This window comes from Quercus robur, chromosome 10 (genome assembly GCF_932294415.1).
Source record: "Quercus robur chromosome 10, dhQueRobu3.1, whole genome shotgun sequence".
Taxonomy (NCBI): domain Eukaryota; kingdom Viridiplantae; phylum Streptophyta; class Magnoliopsida; order Fagales; family Fagaceae; genus Quercus; species Quercus robur.
In genome coordinates, this window is record NC_065543.1 from 6071813 (window position 1) to 6095067 (window position 23255).

At 32.2% G+C, this 23255-nt stretch overlaps 1 protein-coding gene and 1 long non-coding RNA gene across 2 annotated transcripts; both read left to right on the forward strand.

The window, feature by feature from the left end:
* The first annotated feature begins 2616 nt into the window (after positions 1–2616).
* On the forward strand, positions 2617–12808 carry LOC126703476 (uncharacterized). The gene is made up of 2 exons (XR_007648095.1): positions 2617–3264; positions 12510–12808. It is a non-coding gene; the product is annotated as an uncharacterized LOC126703476 (long non-coding RNA).
* A 9035-nt stretch (positions 12809–21843) lies between these two features.
* LOC126703775 (uncharacterized) lies at positions 21844–22470 on the forward strand. The gene has a single exon (XM_050402849.1). The coding sequence runs from the start codon at positions 21844–21846 to the stop codon at positions 22468–22470; it is 627 nt and encodes a 208-aa protein (XP_050258806.1).
* The last annotated feature ends 785 nt before the right edge of the window (positions 22471–23255 follow it).

Sequence of the window (23255 nt, forward strand, 5' to 3'; positions counted from 1 at the left end):
CACTATTAAAATAAATAAAATAGCAATGTTAAAAATATAATTATTTTCATAATCTATTTCGCAACTTGCGAATATAATCAATTGCGATTAGAACAACGTTACTTTCACATGAACTCATCGTTGACACAATTTTTATTATATATCAATCATATTATGTCATTTTAATAGCTGTGAAAAAGGTTATAAAAAGTTTTGTCATTAGATTTATTTGAATAATAAAAATCCATCTTCTAATGGTTGGGTCAATTTTTTTAATTTGATTATCAAATCAGATTCCATCGCTTTGGAAAAAGATGTTTCTATATGAGGGCATGTTAAATATTTCAATGTAGTGGACCACTATGGAAAAGCAAGTAGCATAAGAACTAATTTCTACGCGATGATTTATTTATTTTAATTCCTTTCGCCCTTAATGGAGATAACATGGTTGCTTAAAGTTGTTACTCTCAAGTCTCAAGGCTTTATGAGTTGTGTCGCTTGTCTGGTGCTAGTGAAAACAAGTAAACAACAGTACTTTGTTTACATTTTTTTTTTTTTTAAATGTATAGGAAACCAGGAAAGTGATGGTGACAAATGTAAAGAAACGCAGATCATGACATAATGTTCATCCGAGCTGCTATTTGACCTTAGAAACTTTTTTTTTTTTTTTTTTGAATATATATATGTAGTTGTTAAAATACTTATTCAGAATAAATAAATATACAAAATCCAAACAAATGGACAACGCCTATGTGTAATATTTTTTGGAGAGGTATACAATGCACAAATTGACTTAAATGGAAAATCTCACTAGCTTGCTCAATGAAAGGATTTTTCTCATCTCATCTATCTTGTATCCTTTGGAAATTTTGTAAATGGGTTTGGAGAATTTCTAAAACTCATAATCTCATAAATAACACACCATATGGTAGCCAAAGCACACCTATATATAATGCATCCTTGTGTCTAGGTGTGAGTTTGTTCTCATCAAATTGCAAATCCTTACAAAATGCTAGCATGATCACAACTGGTGTTTATTTTCTTGATCTCTTAAATTTAGCAGGTCCAGATGTTGTTGTTCTTGTTTCCCTTAAAGAAACAAACTGAACCAAACCAGACCAACCAAATTACCTTTTCCGGTGCAAAACTAGATTAGTCAAATTTCCCGAAACAAGAAGCCACATACTGCCCAATACTTTGGTTGTTGTGAAGTCCATTTCAATTTCTCCATTTCAATTTTACTGTCCTTATTTATTGCTAAATTCCTTTACATGAAATTGCCAAATACATTTATTGCATGGATTTGCTGCTAAATATATATCTACTTTTTTTTTGAGAAAGAAATATATATCTACTTGGGCATTGACTAATGTATATGTTTCATCTCACTAAATATATTTATCTAACCTTACTATATATAAACGTATTTATTCATCTTTGTTTATATGCTTCATGGCCTAAATTACAACTTGAGCTTGAGAAAACTGGTTCTCTCATTAATTTGTTATTTTCATCACTAATTACATTATCTTTTGCCTAGGAGAAAACTCAACATTAACAACTAATCGGCGATTCATTGACATGAGTACTTGACTCAACTACCCCCAAAGAAACAAGGCCTAACCATTAACATATCAAAATACAATGGGTACTACAGTGACAAAAATGACCATAACATATAAAAAAAAATTAAATTTAAATGCCTTTTTTTTTTTAGAATCCTTTCTTAAAGGATCATGAAATAGTTAGATATTCAAAAAATTATGAATACCTCCGTTTAAAAAAGGAAAAAGAAAAGAAAAAGAGGATAATTCTCAATTCTAAAACCAAAAAATGAAAAAACAAAGCAGGTGATAAAAGAAACTTTTTAATTTTCTTGTATATTGCCATTTTCACTCTCAAATTTCCATTTTTAAATTGAAAATGCTAATATATAAAATAATTAAAACTTGGTTATATGTCCAATCACCACAATTAAACCATTTCAAATCTTAACCAACCTTGGTTTACCAAAGTAAAAAGTAGTACTAATTAACAAATATATATAAAAATAAGCGGGAATCTAAACTCTTAAAAGGAATCAATTTTTGAAAAACGACTCTCTTTTATGGTAAAATATGATAATTATAGTAAAATATATATATTTGTTTGATTCGAGATAATGATAGTAATATTGTGACATCAATTCCACTTGTCATATTAAAAACATTTTTTTTGGCAAATAGGAAATCAACCAACCAAGTGGTCATGGCCACACAAGCATGCACCCTTAAATAGTCTCTCTTTAATGGGACCGGAAATTGTACTCTTGTATCTTTGAGATATACCACCAATATAATATAGCTATTTGTGTTTGTATAATACACACCAACCAATAATAACGCATATATAGAAAGCTACAAACAAAAAAGATGCTCAATCAGCACTAATTTCGCAAATAATGCAACGTTTCAAAAAGTTTAGATAGCAAAATCCCCTTCAGATTCTTGCTATAATTATTACAATCTTTCAAATTCAACGGTCAGGATTCTTTTTTTATAATCAAGGGCCAAGATTTCATGTGTACAATCCTGGCCTTGAGCCTATATAAGGAACCCTAAGTTTTTCTTAGTCACACAAACTTTTCTTTCCCTAGAGTATTTCGGAGTTTTGTGTATCTATGACTATATATATATTAATTACACAATTTGCCTCTACATATTTAGTCGTGTCTATCTATGACTCTATGTATTAGACAATCTGCCTCTAAATTTTTAGTCCTGTCTATCTGTGACTCTCTCTATATATATATATATTACACAATCTGCCTCTACATATTTAGTCGTGCCTCTCTACGTATATAGTCGTGCCTCTACATATCTAGTTGTGTGTATTTATTTCTTAGTGGTGTATATGTATTTGTTTTAAGGGTTTTTGAAGTGGACCCATTGGAGCTCTCTGCACTCCAACTCTGAAAGGTGGTGAAGGTAGGCCACGGCTGCTTGTTCATGAATACCCCTAGTTACGCAGAATGATCATATATAATAAGAGTGCGTAGTCTAAAGGTTTGCATGAACTGGGAGACGAGGTTACCTGATCTTTTTGGTATTGGAGTGAAGGGAGCTCCCATGGCCTCTACGTGTGTGATGTGATAGATATAAATCTCTCTATGATTGTCTTTCTTTCTTGTTACCATATAGATTTATTTATTTATTTTGTCTTTTTTTTTTTTTTTTGGTTTGTATTTCCTGGTTCAATCCAAGCATCTTCATGGCCTAGCCAGGGAACAAAAAAAAAAAAAAAAAAGTAACTCAGAATATTAATTAATTTATAACCAATTCTGTTTTCATTGATGGAATTCTTTTATTGTTGCAGGGCACTGATCAGCAGGTTTGGATTCGCTCTGCATATGAAATCTTCTTCAAGTTGATTGAGACTCAAAAGCCAGCCATCTTTGGAGAAGCCATATTATAGATTCTCATGGTAAACGGTGTCTTCGGAGGAGCTGCCAATGTATCAGCTAGTTCATTTTAATGAAAGTATTTTGTACTGTATATCTCTAAGAAATTCAGAAGAATACACAGGAATCATATAAATTTTTATTAATATTCGAGGCGTGAGAGAACCAATGGTTTTTTTTTTTTTTTTTTAATCTAATTTCTTTATATTGTATTATGACATAATAGTATTATGGCACATCTTGTTATTTTCAACTGAGGCGTTACTTGTTTAAAAATGAAAAGATGATAGAAAAGTGAGAAAATAAAAGAGATTTGTTATATCATATTGTCATACACAAAAGCAGAAACAAAAAAGGTACTTCCACAACAACTCTAGGTAAAATGCAACCGGAGAATTCCCTTTTCATATCCTATTGTCCATGACATGAGAAAACCCGCTGCTTTCAATGTTCAAAGCCAAATAACAAGCATTCTCTTGAGAGCTCAGCAATTTAGGACTGTTTAGTTAGAAGATGAAAAAGTGGTAGGATAAAAAATGAAAAGATTATAGAAAAGTGGAAAAATAAAAAGAGATTTTAATTTCTCTCATTTATGTTTGGTTGATTGGGTGGAAAATTTGTTTGTTTGGTTGAGGGAAAAGTGAGAGGATAGAAAGTATAGTCGGTATAAAATTACTTTTATGCCCTTACAACAAAATATATAAAAAATAATTTACTTATACTTATTAATTAAAAATATTATATATTCTTTAAAATTAATAAAATGACACTTAAAAAAAAAAAAAAAGTTGCACATTCAATGTATACTGTTACTCAAAAAATTTACATAATTTTGTAAGTTCAAAGTATGCCATTTATCGAGGAACGCTAAAAATTTTGAACATCCTACAAACAAAATTTTTTGAAAAATTTTGCACAAACAACAAACACTTACTCAAAGAAATTACATAATAATGTGTGTTTGAAGTACGCAATTTTTTGAAGAATGCTCAATCTTTCGGACGTTCAACATACACAATTTTTCAAAAATAAAATTGCCCATTCAACAAACACTATGACTCAAACAATTTATATAATTTTGTTAGTGCAAATTATGCAATTTTTTGAATAACTCTCAAAATTTCACACTTTCTACATACACACAATTTTTCCAAAAAAAAAAAAAAAGTTGCGCATTCATCAAACATACTCTAAGAATTTTCATAATTTTGTACATTTAAAGTACACAATGTTTCAAAAAAAGCTCAAAATGACGCACATTCAATGTACACACTTTTTTAAAAAAAAAGTTGTGCATTAAACGTACATTGTTTGTTACTCAAAGAAATTACATAATTTTGTATTTTTGAAGTACGCAATATTTTGAAGAACACTCAAAATTATGCACGTTCAATGTACACACTATTAAAAAAAAAGTTGCGCATTCAACATATAATGTTACTCAAAGAGTATACATAATTTTATACATTCAAAGTACACCATTTATCAAGGAAGGCTGAAAATATTGCACATCTTACAAACACAAATTTTCAAAAAAATTTACGCATTCAACGAACAATAAATTGTACTCCCAAATCTATTACTTAATTTTTTTTTTTTTTTTTTTTTTTTTAAGATCAAAGGATACCTTTTTAGGGGGTCAGGCCCTATTTTGTAAGCCAATTCTTCCAAATTATATTTATATATATATATATATATATATATATTGTGGGGGCCGTGGCCCCAATACAAATGGTTCTACATGACCAACGTCCTAAATTTGCATTTCTACAACGTAAGTTTATATTATAAGTACAATGTAAACATTTAAAGATCCCATAATACATGTCTCTAAACTTATATAAAATAATCAAAGAATATATTTTAATTATTGTGCTTTCATTTTATCATGTCCTATTTTTCTAAGAATTATGCATTGTTGGGTCCCGCATCATATTGGGATCCATAGTATTTTCTCGTTGTGTATTGGGTATGAACAGTTGGAATGGTTCTTTTTGAAGGAAAAAAAATAGGAAAATATATATATATATATATATATATACATATTGTGGGAGGGGGAAGTCCAAAGAAAAGGAATCATGAAGTAAGAATCCTCCCGAGGGACAATTGGACCCAACTACTCCTCAGATCAGGCCCAGTCCAGTTAGGATAACATAGTCAAGGAAACCAAGGAAGTCAGTCCACCTGAGGAGCTCAAGGAGTTGATATTTCTCGAGAGACCGGAAATAACCTACCAACACTACAAAAAACTGGTTCTATAGCCGCGTTTTTCCCCGCGTCTGTAGAAGTGAAGAGAGACTTGAATGGGAGGCTTGAAAGAGAAGAGGTGGCAAAGATGATCAGAGAGGTTGTTGTGGAGACAAATGTTGGGAGGGTAAGGAGGAAGGCAAAAAGAATTGAAGGAGAACATAAGAAACACGGGAGATGAAGAAATTGGAGTGGTGCAGGAGCTAGTACAGCTTTGCAGAAAAATAAAAAGAATAAGCAGTAGCAAGAAATTGTACACAACCATATTGACAAGAAGAAAAGGTAAGGTGGGCATATTCAATGTTTGCTTTCATTTCCATGGGAGCAGATATAGATCATACTATAAATGAAAAGGAAATTAGGAAATGAAACCGTTTTTTTTCTTAATAAAAAAAATGAATTTTTAAGTTTATACTGGTGGTACTAAAATGTATGATTTTTTTTTTTTTTTTTTTTTTTTTGAGAATCAATTGTGAAACTTATATGGTTTAGGGTGCATGAGGTTGAAGTAGATTGTTAGGTTCTAAGACTTTAGGAATTAATGTATTAGAACTTCATTTTGTATTATGTTGGCAAACCATAATCAAAACATAGAGTCTAGGTTTAGGCTTGCTCAAAGTATGTTTATTTGTAAAATTGGATTCAAGTGATTGCAGAATTTATTGGACTAAATCTACAAGGCTCGATCGATTAAAAATTAGACTCGATCAATCGAACCACGTGCAGATTAATTTTTCTGCAGAATTTTCAATTCATCCCAAGCCCAGTTTGACGTGTAGGGTTTTATGTTTTACTCCAAATAAAAAAGGAAAAACTCTAACTAAGTTTTAGAGGTCTTTGATGTGCTGTGTGTTGAATCTTTTGTGATATCTAAAGGCGTTTACCTTCATACACACTTAGGGTTATCAAGATCAAGATTCATGTCAAGAACTTGGTGATCGCTTCAGTTGCTGCATAAAGAACTTAAAGAAGATCTAAAATCTTTGAGTGGAGTTTCAAAGGATCAAAGAAAGAAGTAACCTGTGGACTCAAAGCTGTCACGTGGTCGTGGTAGTAAGTTTTCTACTCGAGGTAGTAATAGGATATTAGTGATCTAAGTTCTATTGTAAAAAGTTCAATTCCTTCACAGTGGATATGTTTTACCTTGAGGATAGCTTAGTTAAATCCACCCAGGTTTTTTACCGGTTTGGTTTTCCTAGATTATCATATCGTATGTTCTTTATATGTCTACATTATTTACATGATATGATTTGAATGTATTAACCTAGAACTGAATAATTTATCTAAGTAATCACTTGGTTAAGTAACTAGGTTAAGTAACTTGTGTTTTAAGGGGTCTAAAAACGTATATAGATAATCTAATTATGTCTTCATTGAATTTTGGTCCGAAAAATTATTTTCAATTGGTCAATGAGTTCTATTTCACATGCACCAGTATCAATTGGATTTATCTAGGGTAATCTGTCAATTTTGTTTTGTATGAATAGGTTCTCTTAAATACTGGTATGAGGACTATATAATAGTCCATTTCACAATTTCAAATTAGAAAGTAGTGTCTTATTTTTAGGTTTTGGTCTCATGCAATCAAATTTGACTCTATATATATTACACAATTTCCCTCTACATATATAGCCGTGTCTATCTATGACTCTATATGTATTAGACAATCTGCCTCTAAATTTTTAGTCCTGCCTATATCTGTGACTCTCTCTATATATATACATATTACACAATCTGCCCCTACATATTTAGTCCTGCCTCTACATATCTAGTTGTGTATATCTATTTGTTAGTGGTGTATAGGTATTTGTTCTAGGGTTTTTGAAGTGGACCCATTGGAGCTCTCTGCACTCCAACTCTGAAAAAGGTTGTGATGGTAGGCCACGGCTGCTTGTTCATGAATACCCCTAGTTACGCAGAATGATCATATATAATAAGAGTGCGTAGTCTACGGGTTTGCATGAACTGGGAGACGAGGTTACCTGATCTTTTTGGTATTGGAGTGAAGGGAGCTCCCATGGTCTCTACGTGATGAGTGATGTGATAGATATAAATCTCCCTATGATTGTCTTTATTTCTTGTTACTATATAGATATATTTATTTATTTTGGCTTTTTTTTTTTTTTTTTTGGTGTGTATTTCCTGGTTCAATCCAAGCATCTTCATGGCCCAGCCAGTGTAAAAAAAAGTAACTCAGAATATTAGTTAATTTATAACCAAATCTGTTTTCATTGATGGAATTCTTTTATTGTTGAAGGGCACTGATCAGCAGGTTTGGATTCGCTCTGCATATGAAATCTTCTTCAAGTTGATTGTGACTCAAAAGCCAGCCATCTTTGGAGAAGCCATATTATATATAGATTCTCATGGTAAACAGAGTCATCGGAGGAGCTGCCAATGTATCAGCTAGTTCTTTTTAATGAAAGTATTTTGTACTGTATATCTCTAAGAAATTCAGAAGAATAAACAGAAATCATATAAATTTTTATTAATATTCGATGCCTGAGAGAACCAATGTTGTTGTTGTTGTTGTTTTTTTTTTTTTTTTTTTTTAAATTTAATTCTTTATATTGTACTATGACATAATAGTATTATGTCACATCTTGTTATTTTCAACTGAGGCGTTACTTGTTTAAATCCCCCTCCCAAAAAATTGATTTTTTATATCATATTGTCATACACAAAAACAGAAACAAAGAACGTACAACCAGAACAACTCTAGGTAAAATGCAACCAGAAAATTCCCTCTTCATATCCTATTGTCCATGACATGAGCAAACCCGTTGCTTTCACTGTTCAAAGCCAAATAACAAGCATTCTCTTGAGAGTTCAGCCATTTAGGACCGTTTAGTTAAAAGATGGAAAAGTGGTAGGATAAAAAAATGAAAAGTTGATAGAAAAGTGGAAAAATAAAAGAGATTTTAATTTCTCTCGTTTATGTTTGGTTAAATGGATGGAAAACTTGTTTGTTCGGTTGAGAGAAAAGTGAGAGGATAGAAAGTATAATATGTATAAATTTACTTTTATGCCCTTACAACAAAATATATAAAAATAATTTATTTATACTTGTTAATTAAAAATATTATTTATTATAATAAAATGACACTTTTTTTATTAAAAAAAAGTTGCACATTCAACGTATACTATTACTCAAAGAATTCACATAATTTTGTATGTTCAAAGTATGCCATTTATCGAGGAACACTGAAAATTTTGCACATCCTACAAACAAAATTTTTTGAAAAATTTTGTGCAATCAACAAACACTATTACTCAAAGAAATTACATAATAATGTGTGTTTGAAGTACGCAATTTTTCGAAGAATGCTCAATCTTTCGCACGTTCAACATACACAATTTTTCAAAAATAAAATTGCACATCCAACAAACACTATGACTCAAACAATTTATATAATTTTGTTAGTGCGAATTACACAATTTTTTGAATAACTCTCAAAATTTCACACTTTCTACGTACACACAATTTTTCAAAAAAAAAAAAAGAAAAGAAAAAGAATTGCACTTTCATCAAACATACTCTAAGAATTTACATAATTTTGTACATTTAAGTACACAATGTTTCAAAAAATGCTCAAAATTACACACGTTCAATGCACACACTTTTTTTAAAAAAAAAGTTGTGTATTAAATGTACATTGTTTGTCACTCAAAAAAATTATATAATTTTTACGTTCAAAGTACACAATTTATCGAGGAATGCTGAAAGTTTTGCATGTCCTATGAATACAATTTTTCAAAAACTTTTGCACATTCAATGAACACTATTACTCAAAGAAATTACATAATAACGTACGTTCGAAGTACGCAATTTTTCAAATAAAGATCAATCTTTCGCACATTCAATGTACACAACTTTTCAAGAATAAATTGCACATTCAAAGAAAACTATGACTCAAACAATTTACATAATTTTCTGAGTGGAAATTATGTAATTTTTTGAATAACACTCAAAATTCCACTTTCAACATACACACAATTACTCAAAGAATCTACATAATTTTGTATGTTTAAAGTACTCAATGTTTCAAAGAACACTAAAAATTGCACACATTCAACGTACACACATTTTTTAAAAAAAGTTGCTCATTCAACATACACTGTTACTCAAAGAATTTACATAGATTTGTACGTTCAAAGCACATAATTATCGACAAACGCTGAAAATTTTGCACGTTCAATGAACACAATTTTTTGAAAAAATTTGTGCATTCAACATACACTCTTGTCAAAAAATTTACATAATAACGTACATTCGAAGTAAGCAATTTTTCGAAAAACTCTCAATCTTTTGCATGTTCAACGTACACAATTTTTCTTAAAAAATTACACATTCAACAAACACTATGACTCAAACAATTTACATAATTTTGTAAATGCGAATTACGCAATTTTTCAAAGAACGCTCAAAATCCCGCATGTTCAACACACACAATTTAAAAAAAAAACAAAAAAAACAAAAAAAACAAAAAAAAACAAACAAACAAAAAAACAAACAAACAAACAAAAAAAGAAATTTGGCATTCATCAAACACTATTATTCTAAGAATTTACATAATTTTGTACTTTTGAGGTACACAATGTTTTGAAGAACGCTCAAAATTATGCACGTTCAACATACACACTTAAAAAAAAAAAAAAAAAAAAAAAAAAAAGTTGCGCATTCAACATACAATGTTACTCAAAGAGTATACATAATTTTATACATTCAAAGTACACCATTTATCAAGGAAGGCTGAAAATATTGCACCTCTTACAAACACAAATTTTTGAAAAAATTTACGAATTCAACAAACACTAAATTATACTCCCAAATCAATTACTTTTTTTTTTTTTAGATCAAAGGATATTTTTTTGAGGGGGTCAGGCCCTATTTTGTAAGCCAATTCTTCCAAATTATATAAATAAATATATATATATATATAAATATATATTGTGGGGGTCGTGGCCTTGATATAAATGGTTCTACATGACCAATGTCCTGAATTTGCATTTCTACAACGTAAATTTATATTATAAGTACAATGTAAACATTTAAAGATCCCATAATATATGTCTCTAAACTTATATAAAATAAATTAAAGAATATATTTTAATTATTGTGTTTCCCTTTTATCATGTCCTATTTTTCTAAGAATTACGCATTGTTAGGTCCCGCATCATATTGGGATTCATAGTATTTTCTCGTTGTTTTTTAGGTATGAACAGTTGGAATGGTTATTTCTGAAGAAAAAAAATTGAAAAAAAGAATATATATATATATATATATAATATATTGTGGGAGGGGGAGTTCCGAAGAAAAGGAATCATGAAGTAAGAATCCTCCCGAGTCCTCCCGAGGGAGAACTGGACCCAACTACTCCTTAGATCAAGCCCAGTTCAGTTAGGATAACATAGTCAAGGAAACCAAGGAGGTCACTCCACCTGAGGAGCCCGAGGAGTAGATATTTCTCGGGAGACCAGAGATAACCTACCAACACTACAAAAAACTGGTTCTATAGCCACATTTTTCCCCGCGGCTGTAGAAGTGAAGAGAGACTTGAATGGGAGGCTTGAAAGAGAAGAGGTGGCAAAAATGATCAGAGAGGCTGTTGTGGAGACAAATGTTGAGAGGGTAAGGAGGAAGGCAAAAAGAATTGAAGGAGAACATAAGAAACAGGGGAGATGAAGAAATTGGAGTGGTGCAGGAGCTAGTACAGCTTTGCAGAAAAAAAGAATAAGCAGTAGCAGGAAATTGCACACAACCATAATGACAAGAAGAAAAGGTAAGGTGGGCATATTCAATGTTTGCTTTCATTTCCATGGGAGCAAATATAGATCATACTAAAAATGAAAAGGAAATTATTAGGAAATGTAACCTTTTTTTCCTTAATAAAAAAATGAATTTTTAACTTTATACTGGTTGTACTAAAATGTATGATTTTTTTTTTTTTTTGAGAATTAATTGTGAAACTTATATGGTTTAGGGTGCATGAGGTTGAAGTAGATAATCTAATTATGTCTTCATTGAATTTTGGTCCTAAAAATTATTTTCAATTGGTCAATGAGTTCTGTTTCACATGCACCAGTATCAATTGGGTTTATCTAGGGTAATCTGTCAATTTTGTTTTGTATGAATAGGTTCTCTTAAATATTGGTATGAGGACTATATAATAGTCCATTTCACAATTTCAAGTTGGAAAGTAGTTTCTTATTTTTAGGTTGTGGTCTCATGCAATCAAATTTGACTCTATATATATTACACAATTTCCCTCTACATATTTAGTCGTCTCTATCTATGACTCTATATGTATTAGACAATCTACCTCTAAATTTTTAGTCCTGTCTATCTTTGACTCTCTCTATATATATATTACACAATCTGCCTCTACAAATTTAGTCGTGCCTCTACATATATAGTCGTGCCTCCACGTATATTGTTGTGTATATCTATTTGTTAGTGGTGTATATGTATTTGTTTTAGGGTTTTTGAAGTGGACCCATTGGAGCTCTCTGCACTCCTACTCTGAAAGGTGGTGATGGTAGGCCACGGCTGCTTGTTCATGAATACCCCTAGTTACGCATAATGATCATATATAATAAGAGTGCGTAGTCTAAGGGTTTGCATGAACTGGGAGACGAGGTTACCTGATCTTTTTGGTATTGGAGTGAAGGGAGCTCCCATGGCCTCTACGTGTGTGATGTGACAGATATAAATCTCTCTATGATTGTCTTTCTTTCTTGTTACTATATAGATTTATTTATTTTTTTTGTCTTTTTTTTATTTTTGGTTTGTATTTCCTGGTTCAATCCATGCATCTTCATGGCCTAGCAGGGAAAAAAAAAGTAACTCTGAATATTAATTAATTTATAACCAATTCTGTTTTCATTGATGGAATTCTTTTATTGTTGCAGGGCACTGATCAGCAGGTTTGGATTCGCTCTGCATATGAAATCTTCTTCAAGTTGATTGAGACTCAAAAGCCAGCCATCTTTGGAGAAGCCATATTATAGATTCTCATGGTAAACAGTGTCTTTGGAGGAGCTGCCAATGTATCAGCTAGTTCTTTTTAATGAAAGTATTTTGTATTGTATATCTCTAAGAAATTCAGAAGAATACACAGGAATCATATAAATTTTTATTAATATTCGAGGCCTGAGAGAACCAATGTTTTTTTTTTTAATTTAATTTCTTTATATTGTATTATGACATAATAGTATTATGGCACATCTTGTTATTTTCAACTGAGGCGTTACTTGTTTAAACCCCCCTCCCAAAAAATTGATTTTTTATATCATATTGTCATACACAAAAACAGAAACGAAAAAGGTACAACCAGAACAACTCTAGGTAAAATGCAACCAGAGAATTCCCCCTTCATATCCTATTGTCCATGACATGAGCAAACCCGTTGCTCTCATTGTTCATAGCCAAATAACAAGCATTCTCTTGAGAGTTCAGCCATTTAGGTCGGTTTGGTTGGGGAGTGCAAAAGTAGTAAGATAGAAAATGAAAAGATGATAGAAAAGTGGGAAAATAAAAGAGATTTGTTATATCATATTGTCATACACAAAAGCAGAAACAAAAAAGGTACATCCAGAACAAATCTAGGTAAAATGCAACCAGAGAATTCTCTCTTCATATCCTATTGTCCATGACATGAGCAAACCCGCTGCTTTCAATGTTCAAAGCCAAATAACAAGCATTCTCTTGAGAGCTCAACCATTTAGGACTGTTTGGTTTGAAGATGAAAAAGTGGTAGGATAAAAAATGAAAAGATAATTGAAAAGTGGAAAAATAAAAGGGATTTTAATTTCTCTCATTTATGTTTGGTTGAGTGGGGTGGAAAATTTGTTTGTTTTGTTGAGAGAAAAGTGAGAGGATAGAAAGTATAGTCTGTATAAATTTACTTTTATGCCCTTACAACAAAATATATAAAAAATAATTTATTTGTACTTATTAATTAAAAATATTATATATTCTTTAAAATTAATAAAATGACACTTTAAAAAAAATTAAAAAAAAATTGCACATTCAACGTATATTGTTACTCAAAAAATTTACATAATTTTCTAAGTTCAAAGTATGCCCTTTATCGAGGAACGCTAAAAATTTTGAACGTCCTAAAAACAAAATTTTTTGAAAAATTTTGCGCAAACAACAAACACTATTACTCAAAGAAATTACATAATAATGTGTGTTTGAAGTACACAATTTTTCGAAGAATGCTCAACCATTCGGATGTTCAACATACACAATTTTTCAAAAATAAAATTGCCCATTCAACAAACACTATGACTCAAACAATTTATATAATTTTGTTAGTGCGAATTATGCAATTTTTTGAATAACTCTCAAAATTTCACACTTTCTACATACACACAATTTTTCAAAAAAAAAAAATGTTGCGCATTCATCAAACATACTCTAAGAATTTACATAATTTTGTACATTTAAAGTACTCAATGTTTCAAAATGCTCAAAATGACGCACGTTCAACGTACACACTTTTTTTAAAAAAAAAAAGTTGTGCATTAAACGTACATTGTTTGTTACTCAAAGAAATTAAATAATTTTGTACTTTTGAAGTACGCAATGTTTTGAAGAACACTCAAAATTATGCACGTTCAATGTACACACTTTTTTTTAAAAAAAAAAAAGTAACATACAATGTTACTCAAAGAGTATACATAATTTTATACGTTCAAAGTATACCATTTATCAAGGGAGGCTGAAAATATTGCACATCTTACAAACACAGATTTTTGAAAAAATTTACACATTCAACGAACACTAAATTATACTCCCAAATCTATTACTTCTTCTCTTTTTTTTTTTTTAAAGATCAAAGGATATTTTTTTAGGGGGTCAAGCCCTATTTTGTAAGCCAATTCTTCCAAATTATATATATATATATATATATATATATATATATTTTTTTTTTTTTTTTTTTTTTTTTTGTGGGGGCCGTGGCCCCAATAATAATGGTTCTACATGACCAACGTCCTGAATTTGCGTTTCTACAACGTAAGTTTATATTATAAGTACAATATAAACATTTAAAGACCCATAATACATGTCTCCAAACTTATATAAAACAAATCGAAGAATATATTTTAATTATTGTGTTTCCATTTTATCATGTCCTATTTTTCTAAGAATTACGCATTGTTGGGTCCCACATCATATTGGGATCCATAGTATTTTCTCGTTGTGTATTGGGTATGAACAGTTGGAATGGTTCTTTTTGAAAGAAAAAAAATTTTAAAAAAATATATATATAAATATATATATATATATATTGTGGGAGGGGGAAGTCCGCAGAAAAGGAATCATGAAGTAAGAATCCTACTGAGGGACAATTGGACCCAACTACTCCTCAGATCAGGCCCAGTACAGTTAGGATAACATATTCAAGGAAACCAAGGAGGTCAATCCGCCTGAGGAGCTCAAGGAGTAGATATTTCTCGAGAGACTAGAGATAACCTACCAACACTACAAAAAACTGGTTCTATAGCCACGTTTTTCCCTGCGTCTGTAGAAGTGAAGAGAGACTTGAATGGGAGGCTTGAAAGAGAAGTGGTGGCAAAGATGCTCAGAGAGGTTGTTGTGGAGACAAATGTTGAGAGGGTAAGGAGGAAGGCAAAAAGAATTGAAGGAGAACATAAGAAACATGGGAGATGAAGAAATTGGAGTGGTGCAGGAGCTAGTACAGCTTTGCAGAAAAATAAAAAGAATAAGCAGTAGCAAGAAATTGTACACAACCATAATGACAAGAAGAAAAGGTAAGGTGGGCATATTCAATGTTTGCTTTCATTTCCATGGGAGCAAATATAGATCATACTATAAATGAAAAGGAAATTAGGAAATGAAACCTTTTTTTTCTCCTTAATAAAAAAAAAAAATGAATTTTTAAATTTATACTGGTAGTACTAAAATGTATGATTTTTTTTTTTTTGAGAATCAATTGTGAAACTTATATGGTTTAGGGTGCATGAGGTTGAAGTAGATAATCTAATTATGTCTTCATTGAATTTTGGTTCTAAAAATTATTTTCAATTGGTCAATGAGTTCTGTTTCACATGCACCAGTATCAATTGGATTTATCTATGGTAATCTGTCAATTTTGTTTTGTATGAATAGGTTCTCTTAAATATTGGTATGAGGACTATATAATAGTCCATTTCACAATTTCAAGTTGGAAAGTAGTTTCTTATTTTTAGGTTTTGGTCTCATGCAATCAAATTTGACTCTATATATATTACACAATTTCCCTCTACATATTTAGTCGTCTCTATCTATGACTCTATATGTATTAGACAATCTGCCTCTAAATTTTTAGTCCTGTCTATCTTTGACTCTCTCTCTCTCTCTCTCTCTCTCTCTCTATATATATATATATATATATATTACACAATCTGCCTCTACAAATTTAGTCGTGCCTCTACATATATAGTCGTGCCTCTACGTATATTGTTGTGTATATCTATTTGTTAGTGGTGTATATGTATTTGTTTTAGGGTTTTTGAAGTGGACCCATTGGAGCTCTCTGCACTCCTACTCTGAAAGGTGGTGATGGTAGACCACGGCTGCTAGTTCATGAATACCCCTAGTTACGCAGAATGATCATATATAATAAGATTGCGTAGTCTAAGCGTTTGCATGAACTGGGAGACGAGGTTACCTGATCTTTTTGGTATTGGAGTGAAGGGAGCTCCCCTGGTCTCTACGTGTGTGACGTGATAGATATAAATCTCTCTATGATTTTCTTTCTTTCTTGTTACTATATAAATTTATTTATTTTTTTTGGCTTTTTTTTTTTTTTTTTTTTTGGTGTGTATTTCCCGGTTCAATCCATGCATCTTCATGGCCTAGCCAGGGAAAAAAAAAAAAAGTATCTCAGAATATTAGTTAATTTATAACCAATTCTGTTTTCATTGATGGAATTCTTTTATTGTTGCAGGGCACTGATCAGCAGGTTTGGATTCGCTCTGCATATGAAATCTTCTTCAAGTTGATTGTGACTCAAAAGCCAGCCATCTTTGGAGAAGCCATATTATAGATTCTCATGGTAAACAGTGTCTTCGGAGGAGCTGCCAATGTATCAGCTAGTTCTTTTTAATGAAAGTATTTTGTACTTTATACCTCTATGAAATTCAGAAGAATACACAGGAATCATATAAATTTTATTAATATTCGAGGCCTGAGAGAACCAATGTTTTTTTTTTTAATTTAATTTCTTTATATTGTATTATGACATAATTGTATTATGGGACATCTTGTTATTTTGAATTGAGACGATACTTGTTTAAATCCCCCTCCGAAAAAATTGATTTGTTATATCATATTGTCATACACAAAAACAGAAACAAATAAGGTACATCCAGAACAAATCTAGGTAAAATGCAACCGGAGAATTCCCTCTTCCTATCCTATTGTCCATGACATGAGCAAACCCGTTGCTTTCACTGTTCGAAGCCAAATAACAAGCATTCTCTTGAGAGTTCAGCCATTTAGGTCCGTTTGGTTTGAGTATGAAAAAGTTGTAAGATAGAAAAATGGGAAAATAAAAAAGATTTTAATATCTCTCATTTATGTTTGGTTGAGTTGGTGAAAAACTATTTTGTTTGGCTAAGAAAAAAGTGAAAAGATAGAAAGTATAATCTGTATAGATTTACTTTTGTGCTCTTACAACATAATATATAAAAAATAATTTCTTTATATTTATTAAATAAAAATATTACTTATTATTTAAAATTAAAAAAATGACACTTTTTTTAAATAAAAAAAAAAAAAAAAAAGTTGCACATTCAATGTAAACCGTTACTCAAAGAATTTGCATAATTTTGTATGTTCAAAATATGCCATTTATCGAGGAATTCTGAAAATTTTGCATATCCTCGAAACAAAATTTTCTGAAAAATTTGTGCAATCAATGAAAACTATTACTCAAAGAAATTACATAATAATGTGTGTTTGAAGTATGCAATTTTTCGAAGAATGCTCAATCTTTCGCATGATCAACATTCACAATCTTTCAACAACAAAAAATTGCACATTCAACAAACACTATGACTCAAACAATTTACATAATTTTGTTAGTACCCAATTTTTCGAATAATGCTCAGAATTTCACACTTTCAACATATATAGAATTTTTTTTATTTTTTTTGAAAAAAAGAATTACACATTCATCAAACATACTCTAAGAATTTACGTAATTTTGTACATTTAAAATACGCAATGTTTCGAAAAATGCTCAAAATTACGCATGTTCAACGTACACACTTTGTTTTTTAAAAAAGTTGTGCATTAAACGTACGTTGTTTGTTACTCAAAGAAAATACATAATTTTTTACATTCAAAGTACGCAATTTATCGAGGAATGCTGAAAATTTATCTAGGAATGCTAAAAATTTTGCACATTCAAAGAACACTATAGCTCAAATAAATTACATAATAACGTATGTTCGAAGTACGCAATTTTTCGAATAACGATCAATCTTTCGCACATTCAATGTACACAAATTTTCAAAAATAAATTGCACATTCAAAGAATACTATGACTCAAACAATTTACATAATTTTCTATGTGCAAATTATACAATTTTTCGAATAATGCTCAAAATTCCGCGCTTTCAACATATACACAATTACAAAAGGAATCTACATAATTTTGTACGTTTAAAGTACTCAATGTTTCAAAGAACATTCAAAATTGCACACATTCAACGTACACACATATTTTTAAAAAGTTGCGCATTCAACGTACACTATTACTCAAAGAATTTACATAATTTTGTACATTCATAGAACATAATTTATCGACGAATGCTAAAAATTTTGCACATTCAATGAACACAATTTTTTGAAAAAATTTGTGCATTCAACATACACTCTTAGTCAAAAAATTTACATCGTAACGTACGTTTGAAGTACGCAATTTTTCAAAAAACACTCAATCTTTTGCACATTCAACGTACACAATTTTTCTAAAAAAATTGCACATTCAACGAACACTATGACTCAAACAATTTACAAAACTTTGTAAATGCAAATTACGCAATTTTTCAAAGAATGCTCAAAATTCCATATGTTCAACACACGCAATTAAAAAAAATTGTGCATTCATCAAACACTATTATTCTAAGAATTTACATAATTTTGTATTTTTGAAGTACGCAGTGTTTTGAAGAACACTCAAAATTATGCATGTTCAATGTACACACTTTTTTTAAAAAAAGTTGCACATTCAACACACAATGCTACTCAAAGAGTTTGAATAATTTAATACGTTCAAATTATGCCATTTATCGAGGAACAATGAAAATTTTGCACGTCTTACAAACACAAATTTTTGAAAAAAATTTACACATTCAACGAACACTAAATCACACTCCCAAGTTTATTACTTTTTTTTTTTTTTTTAAGATCAAAGGATTTTTTTTTTTAGGGGTCAGGCCCTATTTTGTAAGCCAATTCTTCCTAATTATATTTATATATATATATATATATATATATATATATATTGTGGGGGCCATGGCCCTGATACAAATGGTTATATATGACTAATGTCTAGAATTTGCGTTTCTACAATGTAAGTTTATGTGGGGATAAAAGAACCGAGTAGGGGAATTGGGCCATGGGCCATTCTCGAGGATGCAAAGGCACCCAAGGATGATCAAATAGTAAGATAAGTAAAGGGGATCAAGGGCCGAGGATAGGGACAAATAGCAACGAATAGGGATGGTAATTTATGCCCGACCCGCAGGTACCCAGCCCAACCCAACTCTAATGAATCAGGTTTTACCCAGTCCAATATAGAATAGGGTCAGGTTTGGGCTTTTTTTTTAAATAAAAAAATAAACCTGAAACGGGTTCAGGTCGAGTGACAAAACCCAACCCGAACCCGGACTCGACCCAACCTGATTAGCCTAAATATAAAATTTAAAAAAAAAAAAAAAAAAAAACCTACCTATATATATATATATATATATATATATATATATATCACAACCCTAACCTAAAACTCATTTCTCTCCTTTCTCTCTCAACTCAGTTGCCTTCCTCACTAACTCTCACTCTCACTTGCGTCTCATCTAGCCCTCACAAACTCTCACTCTCACTCAAACACTCATATCTCATCCTCACCCTCACTCGCATTCACTCACCGACCTACCCTCAGCCTAGTAAAGAGGCACAAATCTCGTGGTGGTTGCCGTTTTTGTCACAAAGGAGCACGTGGTTTGAGTTCTTCATTTTTTTTTTTTTTTTTTGGTTCATTTCCTCTCTCAGTAGTTTTTGTTTTTGGGTATTTGTTTGAGGATTTAATATGGAAAAATCGGAGTGAATGTTGTGTTAATGTAAAAATATGTCCATAAATGATAAATGGAGTTTTGTTCCTCTCTCAGAAGTTTTTGTTTTTGGGTATTTGTTTAAGGATTCGATATGTTAAAATTGGAGTGAATGTTGTGTCAATGTAAAAATCTGTCCATAAATTTAATAATTGGAATTTTGTTTCTTCCATAAATGATAAATTGAGTTTGAGGATTTAATTTCAACAAGACTAATAACAATGTTGATTGATTTGTGTTTGTGTTTGTGTTTGGGTTTTTTTTTTTTTTTAAAAATAAGATTGGGTTGGATTGGGCCACAGATTAGGCCCAGAAGTGGCTGGACGGGGCCCCTGAGGCCCGCAGAGACCCGACGGGCCAAGTTTGGGGCTAAAAAAAAGACTCGTTTATTAAACGGGCCAGGTCCGGATAACAGGCAAGGACCCGCAAAACGGGTTCGGGTATCAAAAAACCCGACCCAAACCCGACATGTTGTCATTCTTAGCAACGAACAAGTGATGTCTCCCGAGGAGCCAAACATCCTCGAGGAGCATAATGGAAGGTTGGTTCCCGACCGCCCAGAGGATACCATGAAAAAGGCAAACATACTTTTTGAGAATAAGTTTCAGAGAAAGGAGTTAACAATAAACTAAAAAATATCTAAGAAGAAGACTGTTACCACCACATTAAATGTTCTACACCTAACCAGCTAATCGCATTTATGTGGAAATGATGTCAGAACAATGATATTTAGTCTCATAGCAATACACAAAGTCTCCAGGAGGGCTCTAATAGGACAAGCATCCAGTAGATCATCTACCTAATCAACAAGTGGAAGGCTGGGATCGAAAAGAGTAAGACTATATAAAGGAAGGGACTCCATGAAAACTGGGCATGTAATCTGAGAGAGAAAAAAAAGAAGAACATCTTGTACTTAGATAAACTTAAGTGAATATAAGAACACTTCATCCTCGGACTCAACCGAGGAGTGTTATTCCTGACTTAATTGTGTCTTTTTTGTCTTCTTGGTATGAATCAAATCTATTAAAGCTCATATTTGATTTTGCTGAATCTTCTTTCTGTAGAAATTCACTCCTTAACAAACAAATATATTGTTTTGGGTCTATTGGAGCCCAATTCGTCATGTGTAGCAGGGTTCCTTGTCCCCTGGATTCGTCGCTATCAATTGCAATGCAAAAGGGTGAGACTCTGAAGACTTATTCGGATAGATACTGGGAGATGTTTAATGAGATAGATGAAGATTTCGAAGATGTGGCAATAAGGACGTTTAACGTTGGCCTTCCCACTGAGCATGACTTGAGAAGATCCTTAACCATGAAGCCTACGCGAAGTATGCGTCAATTAATGGATCGAATTGATGAGTACAAACAAGTTAAAAAGGATCAGCAACAAGGGTAGGGGAAGGCGAAGGAAACCCCCCTGACCAAAGAGACTTTAGGTCAGAGAGTTACAATAGCAATCAACCCAGAAGAGATTTTACTGGACATACTAGGCATCCTACTGCCCAAGTAGTTAATGCAGTGTTTAGGGGGCTTGTACATCAAATCCTTGAGAAGATAAAGAACGAATCATATTTCAAGTGGCCGAATAAAATGGGAGGAGACCCTACAAAGCGCAATCAGATTCTTTATTATTAATATCATCAAGACCAAGGACACATTACTACAGAGGATTACAGAACTTTACGTGATTATCTCGAGCAACTTGTCAAGATTGGGAAGCTGAGACAGTTTCTATACCAGCCACCTGTATAGAGAAGTCAAGCTGGGTCGGCGCATCAGCGAAGCAACTCCTCGAAACCACCACTGGGAATAATTAAAGTAATTATGGCGGCCCCAGGTCAAATCAGTACGTATTCATCCGAGGTCATGTCTTTATCAAGTTCATACACCGAAGATCCGGTCCCTGATCCCAAATGGGGGAAGATGCAAGTCCAACCACCATTGAACTTTTTCGACAAGGATAAACTTGGAACTTATCAACCGCATGATGACACCTTAGTGGTTACACTTTGGATAAGGGGTTATGATGTAAGGAGGGTCCTGGTAGATCAAGGCAGTCGTGTAGAGATCATGTATCCTGATCTATACAAGAGACTTAAACTGAAACCTAAAGATTTAGTCAACTATGATTCCCCTCTAGTGGGATTTAATGGGAAGATTGTTATCCCAAAGGGCTTAATTAAACTATCTATTCAAGCAGGGTCAGAAGTGGTGGAAGTGAACTTCATTGTAGTAGATGCTTATTCACCTTATACTACTATTTTAGCAAGACCATGGCTTCATGCCATGGGAGCTGTTTCTTCTACTTTGCATTTAAAGGTGAAGTATCCCTTTGGGGACCATGTTGAGGAGTTGATTGGGAGCCAGGCCATGGCAAAGCAATGCTTGGTCGCGGCTATTAGGCACCAATCTGACGGTGAACCCTTGGCCACCCCAGAGAAGGCTTTGTAGCAATTAATGGAGGTAGAAGTATCTTCGGACGTAGTGGATGAAGGAGTAAAGTGTGAGGAGTTAGAGAAGGTTATTATCGAATCCGATGTGGAAAAATACTTCCAAGGTGGAGTCCAATTGCCTCTTCAAGAAAAGGAGGAGCTACTGGCTTTCCTTAGAAAGAATGTGGATGTATTTGCTTGGAGTACCTATGAAGCTCCAAGGGCGAATCCCAATTTCATTTGTCATCATCTAAATGTCAATCCAACCATTATTCCCAAGAAGCAACCACCTCGACACTCTTCTAAAAAACATGCTGAGGCTGTCAAGGAAGAAATGATGAAGCTTAAGCGTGTAGGGACAATTAAGGAAGTTTTTTACATAAAGTAGTTGGCTAATACAATTGTGGTGAAGAAGAAGTGAGGAAAGTGGAGAGTTTGCGTAGATTTTACTGACTTGAATAAGGCTTGCCCCAAAGATCCTTTCCCGATTCCTCGAATAGACCAATTAGTGGATGCAACAGTCGATCATCCTCGAATGAGTTTTTTGGACGCCTTTCAAGGGTATCATCAAATATCATTAGCTTTGAATGACCAAGAGAAGACTGTTTTCATGATGCCCACTAGGAATTATCATTACCGGGTAATGCCCTTTGGATTGAAGAATGCAAGGTTTACCTACCAACAGATGATGACTAGAATGTTTGAGCCTCAACTAGGTAAAAACATTGAAGTTTATATTGACGATATGTTTGTGAAGAGCAAGGTGGTGACCAAGCATTTGAGTGATCTCGCAAGTGTATTCGA

What these genes read in the sequence shown, in the direction of transcription:
- LOC126703775 (XM_050402849.1), top strand. Translation starts at nt 21,844, where the DNA reads ATGGCGGCCCCAGGTCAAATCAGTACGTATTCATCCGAGGTCATGTCT.